This window comes from Oncorhynchus masou, chromosome 9 (assembly GCF_036934945.1).
Source record: "Oncorhynchus masou masou isolate Uvic2021 chromosome 9, UVic_Omas_1.1, whole genome shotgun sequence".
Lineage (NCBI taxonomy): Eukaryota > Metazoa > Chordata > Actinopteri > Salmoniformes > Salmonidae > Oncorhynchus > Oncorhynchus masou.
In genome coordinates, this window is record NC_088220.1 from 18,378,018 (window position 1) to 18,388,858 (window position 10,841).

The 10,841-nt window shown below is 41.3% G+C and overlaps 1 protein-coding gene across 2 annotated transcripts in view; it reads right to left on the reverse strand.

Annotated features, from left to right (window-relative positions):
- Window positions 1-10,243, reverse strand: part of mtmr7a (myotubularin related protein 7a) — a 30,332-nt gene extending 20,089 nt beyond the window's left edge. For both annotated transcript variants that reach the window (XM_064973373.1, XM_064973375.1), the window contains exons 1-5: window positions 10,061-10,243; window positions 9,419-9,541; window positions 1,423-1,585; window positions 808-965; window positions 41-169 (exon numbers count right to left, since the gene is read on the reverse strand). In XM_064973373.1, the coding sequence (XP_064829445.1) occupies window positions 41-169; window positions 808-965; window positions 1,423-1,585; window positions 9,419-9,541; window positions 10,061-10,084 (597 nt within the window). In that variant the 5' untranslated portion in view covers window positions 10,085-10,243. The remainder of the gene's footprint in view (window positions 1-40; window positions 170-807; window positions 966-1,422; window positions 1,586-9,418; window positions 9,542-10,060) is intronic.
- Between the last annotated feature and the right edge of the window lie 598 nt (window positions 10,244-10,841).

Genomic DNA, 10,841 nt, shown 5'->3' on the forward strand with positions numbered 1-10,841 from the left:
ATGCATGGCCTGTTGTTTTGAGAGATCTGTCAAGACTCACGTGGTTTTCTTTGCAGTAGTATGACAACGTTGGAAATCGACCTCGGCTTCGGAATTTGGAACTCCCAACAATGACTGGGTGGGTGGCTGATTTTGGCACATACAGCTCAGCAGGATAAGTGTCACTCACCTGTTGGAAAATGACCAAAAAAAATCACCATTCATGCAGTGATACGGTTTGTACATAGTCAAAATACTATCTAGGCAAGAGATGGGCAACTTTGATGGGGATGGGGGCCACAAAACATCTAAACTCATCACGAGGGGCCGCAGTGGCTCGTGGGTGCAAACAGAGTCGTCCCTAACCTTTTGGATGCCCTAAGCAAAATTTAGTTGGACAGCAATTGGATGACATAGCACACAAAAAACAGGGACCCATTTTGGCCGTGAGCACCACTTTGAAAACTACTGGCTGAAATTATACAAAAGTTTGAGAGTGCATCTTTAATATGATATCTGAGTGAGAGTGACTTACAAAATCAATGTGGACTACCCGGTCCGTAAATCTACCATGATTACTACAAGTTTCGATAGCTGGCTAAACTAACTTATCAATCTAACAAATGCTAACTGACCTGAGCTAATTGAGCGACTGTCAGTGACTGACATAAGAAGACAATTTTTTTTGATGCACAACCAAATTTAGAAATTTCACCTTGTGTATTCTACTATTCTAACTTTCAACAGTAAGTTGAGACACCAACTAGATCCTAAAAAAATGGCCAATTGGTCTCTTTGTAGGGTAATATGTGCATCTTGCGTACAGACCTTGTAGTCGCAGTTAACTGTGGATAGAATCCAGAGGTGGTTGGGAACGCCCATTCTACTGTACTCAGCCTTGAGGCTGAGAAAATCCCAGGCCTGTCCTCTCACCTCCTTGTCACTGTTAGCATGAAAGGAAAAGCAATACAGCTCCTCATATCGCTCTGCAAGACAAAACACAACAGTAATAACAACACTGACATAGCAAGGTTCTTTCAGGTAGAGAGGGGGGTATGATCAGCAGTTGATTGATGGGAAAAGATCATGTAGCACTCACGTTTACATAACGTCATGTAACACAACACTACAAGATTTATTTATGGAACAAAACAATATGTGGTTATGGAGTAAAACAAGATATCGTTATGGAACAAGACAAGATATCGCTATGGAACAAAACAAGATATCATTATGGAACAAAACAAGATATCATTATGGAACAAAACAAGATATCGTTATGGAACAAAACAAGATATCATTATGGAACAAAACAAGATATCGTTATGGAACAAAACAAGTTATTGTTATGGAACACAACAAGATATCATTATTGAACAAAACAAGATATCATTATGGAACAAAACAAGATAGCGTTATGGTAATGTCCATGTCAGCGTGCACCTGGTCGGGAGAGGCGCAGCAGGGAGACGTGCACATCATGGCAGTCCCTTTCCTGGGGGATGATAAACCGGAGGGCCTGGTAGTTCTTACAGTGGACAAGCAGAGGACTTCCTGTGGTGGTTGTAGCTTGTTTCTCCACACTGCACACTAAACTGTGCAGAACCTAGAGGGGTGAAGACAGCAGAGAACACAAGGCTCAGTAACCCCTTTCATATTTTCAAGGCACAATATTGCCCAATACTGGACTTTTTGTCCAAGGACCTTAGATGTTCTGTTTAAAGGGCAAAGTGGCTCTGGAAGTCAAAACAGCCAAATACTCCTTCTAATCGTGAATCGATTCTCAATTGTGGTATGGTTCTAGAAACATAAAGCCCTCTACTTTCATATCACAACAAGATAATTGCACAAATGCAAAATATACACTCACCGTACACTGTTTGAACCGTAGTGTGTTTTCATTACAGCCAACAGTATTGTGTTTTTATTTTATGGTGTACGTTTTTTATTTACACAGGGTAGTGTGTTTTTATTGACACAGAGGGTAGCTATTGGTCACAGGGGAGGGTAGTCCACTCTGTTTCTGTCTGTTTTCTGGGAAACAAGCTTTTTAGGGTCACAGAGGGTCAGTGTTTTTTCTATTGGTCACAGGGGAGGGTAGTATGTTTTTAAATCACAGGGGAGGGTTGTGGCTTTTTTTTGGTTTTTTGGGGGAGGGTAGTGTGTTTTTTTATTGGTCACAGGGGAGGGTAGTATGGTTTTTATTGGTCACAGGGGAGGGTAGTGTGTTTTTCTATTGGTCACAGGGGAGGGTAGTGTGGTTTTTATTGGTCACAGGGGAGGGTAGTATGGTTTTTATTGGTCACAGGGGAGGGTAATATGGTTTTTATTGGTCACAGGGGAGGGTAGTATGGTTTTTATTGGTCACAGGGGAGGGTAGTGTGTTTTTCTATTGGTCACAGGGGAGGGTAGTATGGTTTTTATTGGTCACAGGGAGGGTAGTATGGTTTTTATTGGTCACAGGGGAGGGTAGTATGGTTTTTATTGGTCACAGGGGAGGGTAGTATGTGTTTTTATTGGTCACAGGGGAGGGTAGTATGGTTTTTATTGGTCACAGGGGAGGGTAGTATGGTTTTTATTGGTCACAGGGGAGGGTAGTATGGTTTTTATTGGTCACAGGGGAGGGTAGTGTGTTTTTTATTGGTCACAGGGGAGGGTAGTATGTTTTTTATTGGTCACAGGGGAGGGTAGTATGTTTTCTATTGGTCACAGGGGAGGGTAGTATGGTTTTTATTGGTCACAGGGGAGGGTAGTATGGTTTTTATTGGTCACAGGGGAGGGTAGTGTAGTTTTTATTGGTCACAGGGGAGGGTAGTGTGGTTTTTATTGGTCACAGGGGAGGGTAGTGTGTTTTTCTATTGGTCACAGGGGAGGGTAGTATGTTTTTTATTGGTCACAGGGGAGGGTAGTATGTTTTTTATTGGTCACAGGGGAGGGTAGTGTGTTTTTTTATTGGTCACAGGGGAGGGTAGTATGTTTTTATTGGTCACAGGGGAGGGTAGTGTGTTTTTTATTGGTCACAGGGGAGGGTAGTGTGTTTTTATTGGTCACAGGGGAGGGTAGTGTGTTTTTCTATTGGTCACAGGGGAGGGTAGTGTGTTTTTATTGGTCACATGGGAGGGTAGTATGTTTTTCTATTGGTCACAGGGGAGGGTAGTGTGTTTTTCTATTGGTCACAGGGGAGGGTAGTATGTTTTTTATTGGTCACAGGGGAGGGTAGTGTGTTTTTATTGGGCACAGGGGAGGGTTGTGTGTTTTTTTATTGGTCACAGGGGAGGGTAGTGTGTTTTTATTGGTCACAGGGGAGGGTAGTGTGTTTTTCTATTGGTCACAGGGGAGGGTAGTGTGTTTTTTATTGGTCACAGGGGAGGGTAGTGTGTTTTTTTTATGGTCACAGGGGAGGGTATTGGTCACAGGGGAGGGTAGTATGGTTTTTTGGTCACATTGGGGTCACAGGGGAGGGTAGTAGTGTGGTTTTTATTGGTCACAGGGGAGGGTAGTTTGTTTTTTATTGGTCACAGGGGAGGGTAGTATGGTTTTTATTGGTCACAGGGGAGGGTAGTATGGTTTTTATTGGTCACAGGGGAGGGTAGTATGGTTTTTATTGGTCACAGGGGAGGGTAGTATGGTTTTTATTGGTCACAGGGGAGGGTAGTGTGGTTTTTATTGGTCACAGGGGAGGGTAGTATGGTTTTTATTGGTCACAGGGGAGGGTAGTATGGTTTTTATTGGTCACAGGGGAGGGTAGTGTGTTTTTTTATTGGTCACAGGGGAGGGTAGTATGGTTTTTATTGGTCACAGGGGAGGGTAGTATGGTTTTTATTGGTCACAGGGGAGGGTAGTATGGTTTTTATTGGTCACAGGGGAGGGTAGTATGGTTTTTATTGGTCACAGGGGAGGGTAGTATGGTTTTTATTGGTCACAGGGGGGGTAGTCATGTTTTTTATTGGTCACAGGGGAGGGTAGTGTGGTTTTTATTGGTCACAGGGGAGGGTAGTATGGTTTTTATTGGTCACAGGGGAGGGTTGTATGGTTTTTATTGGTCACAGGGGAGGGTAGTATGGTTTTTATTGGTCACAGGGGAGGGTAGTATGGTTTTTATTGGTCACAGGGAGGGTAGTATGGTTTTTATTGGTCACAGGGGAGGGTAGTGTGGTTTTTATTGGTCACAGGGGAGGGTAATATGGTTTTTATTGGTCACAGGGGAGGGTAATATGGTTTTTATTGGTCACAGGGGAGGGTAATGTAGTTTTTATTGGTCACAGGGGAGGGTAGTATGGTTTTTATTGGTCACAGGGGAGGGTAATGTAGTTTTTATTGGTCACAGGGGAGGGTAGTATGTTTTTTATTGGTCACAGGGGAGGGTAATATGGTTTTTATTGGTCACAGGGGAGGGTAGTGTGGTTTTTATTGGTCACAGGGGAGGGTAGTGTGGTTTTTATTGGTCACAGGGGAGGGTAGTATGTTTTTTATTGGTCACAGGGGAGGGTAATATGGTTTTTATTGGTCACAGGGGAGGGTAGTGTGGTTTTTATTGGTCACAGGGGAGGGTAGTATGTTTTTTATTGGTCACAGGGGAGGGTAGTGTGGTTTTTATTGGTCACAGGGGAGGGTAGTGTGGTTTTTATTGGTCACAGGGGAGGGTAGTATGTTTTTTATTGGTCACAGGGGAGGGTAGTATGGTTTTTATTTGTCACAGGGGAGGGTAGTATGGTTTGATTGGTCACAGGGGAGGGTAGTATGGTTTTTATTGGTCACAGGGGAGGGTAGTGTGGTTTTTATTGGTCACAGGGGAGGGTAGTATGTTTTTTATTGGTCACAGGGGAGGGTAGTATGTTTTTATTGGTCACAGGGGAGGGATGTGTGTTTTTTCCAGATTTCCATTCACTCTTTTAGAGCTTTTACGATATAATTTCTTCCATCCTAGACACATTTCCTCATCTGCCTACATGCTCCTCCCATATATCAAGGTGTTTTGGTACTTCCCTTATGCACAAAACTTTCCATCCAGCCTTTTTATGTGAGTAAAGTAGTCTACATGTCTGATAAAAAATGTCACTACATCATGGGAAAGCATGCAGTTTATAAGGCTACAGAAGCAACAAGTTATGATGAACTTCACAGGGTGGTGAAAGTGCACAGTCATGCGGTTGATTCTCCTTTCAATAAATATTGATGTTCTTATTCTGGTGACATGATGATTGATGCTTGGCTGCCATTTGACAAATAATATCACACTTGAGTCCATAATGACCTCATCATGTAGTAGGCTATACCTGCACTGTATCCGCAACCTGTTGGCGAGACTGCACGTGCCAATACCAGAGTGGGAACATTCGCTCTACATACACAACATTTTTTTGTGACAAAACCATCAGTACACCTAGAGTTGAAAATGTGATGGTAACCCATTTAACTTGTACTGTATTTTTTATTCTGCACATGGGAATGTAATGCAGGTTTCTGTGCAATTCCCTATTCAGGTAGAATGCAATTTTGAAACTTACATGTATTTATAATAATTTATTTTAACATGATTATATATCATTGTTATTATTGTAAGCCTATTTATTAATCGAAACCAGTTCTTTAAACATTAGGCCCTAATGTATGGATTTCACATGACTGGGCAGGGGCGCAGCCATGGGTGGGTCTGGGAACCAGGCCCATCCATTGGGGAGCCAGGCCCAGCTAGTCAGAATGAGTTTTTCCCCAAAAGAGGGCTGTATTACAGACAGAAATACTCATCAGTTTCATCAGCTGTCCGGGTAGCTGGTCTCAGACGATCCCGCAGGTGAAGAAGCTGGATGTGGAGGTCCTGGCCCGGCGTGGTTTCATGTGGTCTGCGGTTGTGAGGCCGCATATGGAATCATGTAGTACCCAAAATAGTGTCAAGTGTTATATTTTTATTTGAGATTCTTCAAAGTAGCCACCCTTTGCCTTAATGACAGCTTTGCGCACTCTTGGCATTCTCTCAACCAGCTTCACGAGGAATGCTTTTCCAACAGTTTTGAAGGAGTTCCCACATATGCTGAGCACTTGTTGGCTGCTTTTCCTTCACTCTGTGGTCCAACTGATCCCAAACCCTCTCAATTGGGTTGAGGTCGGGTGATAGTGGAGGCCAGGTCATCTAATGCAGCACTCCATCACTCTCCTTCCTGTTCAAATAGTCCTTACACAGCCTGGAGGGGTGTTTCAAGTCATTGTCCTGTTGAAAAATAAATGATAATCCCACTAAGAGAAAACCAAATGGGATGGCGTATGCTGTGGTAGCCATGCTGGCTAAATGTGCTTTAAATTCTAAATAAATCACTGACAGTGTCACCAGCAAAGCACCCCCACACCATCACACCTCTTCTTCCATGCTTCACGGTGGGAACCACAGATGCCGAGATTGTCCGTTCACCTACTCTGCGTCTCACAAAGACACGGTGGTTGGAACCAAAAATCTCAAATTTGGACTCATCAGACCAAAGTAGAGATTTCCGCAGATCTAATGTCAATTGCTATGTTTCTTGGCACAATAAAGTATTTTATTATTATTGGTGTCCTTGAGTAGTTGTATCTTTTCAGCAATTCGACCATGAAGGCTGATTCAGGCAGTCTCCTCTAAACAGTTGATGTTGAGATGTGTCTATTACTTGAACTCTGTGAAGCATTTATTTGGGCTGCAATCTGAGGTGCAGTGAACTCTAATGAACTTATCCTCTGCAGCAGAGGTAATTCTGAGTCTTCCTTTCCTGTGGCGGTCCTCATGAGAGTTTCATCATAGCGCTTGATGGTTTTTGCAACTGCACTTGAAGAAACTTTAAAAGTTCTTGACATTTTCTGAATTGACTGACCTTCATGACTTAATGTAATGATGGACTGTCGTTTCTCTTTGCTTATTTGAGCTGTTCTTGCCATAATATGGACTTGGTCTCTAACCAAATAGAGCTATATTCTGTATACCACCCCTACCTTGTCACAACACAACTGATTGGCTCAAATGCATTAATAAGGAAAGAAATTCCACAGATTAACGTTTAACAAGGCACACCTGTTAATTGAAATGCATTCCAGGTGACTAACTCATGAAGCTGGTTGAGATAATGCCAAGAGTGTGTAAAGCTGTCATCAAGGGTGGCTACTTTGAAGAATCTCAAATATAAAATATATTTTCATTTGTTTAACACTTATTTGGTTATTACATGATTCCGCATGTGTTATTTCATAGTTTTGATGTCTTCACTATTATTCTACATTGTAGTAAATAGTAACAATAAAGAGAAACCCTGGAATGAGTAGGTGTGTCCAAACTTTTGACTGGTAATGTATGTATTTTTTTAACTGACAAATCAAATAAATCAATCAATCCAAACTGTGCAGAGGCAATTTGGTGAATGGAAAGAGACTGTTATAAAACACCAAAAAGTTGAATGACAGTCAGAGATTGTCAAACCAAGCCTTCCATACTGGATAGACCTACAGGGTAGGGAGGGATGTGTTTTTTGTTTGTCCAGATGAACAACCTATTTATTGTGGTGTTGAAAACGCAAAACATGTCAATACGTTTTTTTTATTGGTTGTGTGGTGCATTGGCACAGAAATCTGTTGGTGGAAAATGTGTTGCATATATTTATTATAAATTACAAATATGGCATCAAATTGTTGAAAATCAAATTTCTTCCTAGCCTCTTGAAACTCCCCATCCCGGATCCGGGATTGTGACTAAGCCTCAGGCTCATTAGCATAACGCAACGTTAACGATTTCTGAAAATCGCAAATAAAATTAAAATAATGCGTTTGCTCTCAAGCTTAGCCTTTTCTTAACAACACTGTCATCTCAGATTTTCAAAATATGCTTTTGAACCATAGAAATTGACTAATTTGTGTAAGAGTATGCTAAGCTAGCATAGCATTTTGTGTAGCATGTAGCACGCAACATTTTCACAAAAGCCAGATAACCAAATAAATAAAATCATTTACCTTTGAAGAGCTTCTGATGTTTTCAATGAGGAGACTCCCAGCCACATACCAGATGCGCAGTGTTTCCTGAAAGCGTCTGTGTGTAGGAGAAATCGTTCCATTTTCTACATTGCGCCTGGCTACCGAAACGAACCGAAAATGCAGTCACCTACAACGTCAAACTTTTTCCGGATTAACTACATAATATCGACCGAAACATGGCAAACGTTGTTTGGAATCAATCCTCAAGGTGTTTTTTCACATATCTCTTCATTGACATGCAGTTCATGGAAGCTTGCTTCTCTCTCTGTGCCCCATGGAAAAATACTGGCAGGTGACTTTTGCGCACCAATTTCGGCGCAGGACACCGGGCGGACACGTGGTAAATGTGGTCTCTTATGGTCAATCTTCCAATGATCTGCCTACAAATACGTCACAATGCTGCAGACACCTTGGGGAAACGACAGAAAGGGCAGACTCATTCCTCTTGCGTTCACAGCCATATAAGGAGATCATGAAAGACAGAGCCTCAAAAATCCTTGTCATTTCCTGGATGCCAAGTCATCTTGGTTTTGCCTGAAGCTCACGTTAAAGGGCACGCACAGAGAAGATATTTGTATTTCTGGACACGTCAGAGTGTTTTCTTTCGAACAGTAGCAATTATATGCATAGTCGAGCATCTTTTTGTGACAAAATATCTTGTTTAAAACGGGAACGTTTTTCTTCCAAAAATGAAATAGCGCCACCATAGGTGTAAGAGGCTAGCTGATCATTGTCCACAACCGGCTCTGATAGTGAAGTAATGAAACAGGTTTTCGGCGAACCCTTAACCTTCTGGGCCGTACATATCCCTGCGTGACATTGACTGTGCCACAAAATCAAAGTAGATATCCATGTTAATAAATACAGGGTTGCTACACTTATTGTTATGTGTGGTCATAAAACATTATTTTGAGTTAATTATATGAGGGGTCAGGGTGTTCAATTTATTTTACAGTACAAGGGGAGGGTTATGTGAAAATATTTTTTATGTTGGGGAGTGGGTTGCATTTTGGTTTAATGACACCTTGAGTTGGACCAGCATGCATCCCCCCTCCCCCCCAATAAAATCCCTAACATGGAAATATGGCGGTGTGGGAACCTTAAACATAGCCCTATTAATGTGTGTAGTTATTTAACCTTCCGTTTTTTTAAATAAATGATTTCTCACCGATATGAAAGACACTTCCTTGTTTCCAAAACCGTACCACAAGCGATGCATGTACAGGTTTAGAGCAGGCGCTTATCAAAACTCCCCCGCTCAGAAGCTACTGTGCTCAATAGCAGCTAAAGGTAGTTAGCTTCTATGAGTGGGGATAGGAACATTAGTGCTGCCAATGTGATACTATTGTATTGCATAAACCAAAATGATGCAGGACTGGGACTTCCACATTTCATTACGTATTGTTGCAGAAGGTTATATCAAATATCGTATCAGACTGGAGCTGCCTACCCATGTTTCTGTACGGATCTCAGTCTCATTCTCCACAAAGATGGTGTGAGTGGCTGTCAGGTACAAAGTGCCTACCGAGGCTCTTTTGGAGGAGATTTTGTCAATCAGTCTGACTTTCTCAACCTGGGAAAGGACAGATGGAGTAAAATAAACACACTATGGAGAAATGGAACATGCATAACATAGACCTATCTCTTTAATATGTAATATATAATAATTTTAATAGGACTACAATAATTATTGTTTTGAACACTGTAAAGAAATAAAGTATATGTGGTTTGCCGACATAGGCGACGACATTTGAGTTTCTCATGATCAATAAAATATCAGATTACATGCAATATTAAATTGTTATTACACACTGATAAAATGTTGGCCAGTCAGCAGCATAGGTAAGTAACACTGTGGGGTGAACGGCAACTACAGCATACGTGGCCACATTTGACAGTCCCCTTTCCCTTATTATAACAAATCATGTCTTTTATAGTGGTTCCAGTCTTACTGATATTTAATGTAAAACAATATGTATTTATAACAGTTGCTACGGGCTAGGAGGCAAATACAAAGTGTAAATCTGAAACATCGAGGCCGGGTGGAATAAATTGACAATTGCATTAGTCATTAGTGCGGAATACGGTTTACCTTAGGCAGTCGGATGTGCTCCATCACTGTGGAACATAACAGCCAAGATGACTGCAACTGAACAGGCAACAATATTACACTACACTAAATTGGCGGATTAGTATTATTTCCTGTCGCATTTTACGCATTAAATACTCAGCGATACTCAGCCATGGTCTTCTTCCTCCAGCGGTGCAGCCTATGAATATTGCTCTGCGTGGTCCTAAAGCCCATCGTTTCATATATCGCAACAAAAAGTTTCAACGAATAAAAATAAGGCTATAATCACAATCGACTTGGAATAAATTGTCGGCTATTGTAATGTTAATGTAAACCTGTTGTTAGGTATGCCCAGGTTTAATGGGTGAATCTGTAATTGCTACATACATTTTTGGACATAAATTAATGATTTGTACCCATTGATTCTTGAAGAAAATAACTTAGAAATAAATGCCTCATGAGCTTACTAAAACTGTCACAACCCACAATAAAAGTTTATGCTACTCCAATGTTTGTAAACAAAGTACATGTAAACAAACACTATATACCATCAAAACATGGTTAAAACTATAATTGTGCTATCACGGATGGTCAGTCCTTGCATCCATAGGTGTCTATACATTTGAGAGTGGTTTCATTTCTCCAGCCCCATCCCTCAGCTTTTTACCACAACAGGAGTGATTTGTTATTGTTCCAACTACTGATTGCCGCTTTAAATTGACGTTTCCATCAGAAGGCCCATGTATTTTTTGTTCACCTGACTGTTCACTGACTTTAACATACCTGTATGTCGCTGATAACT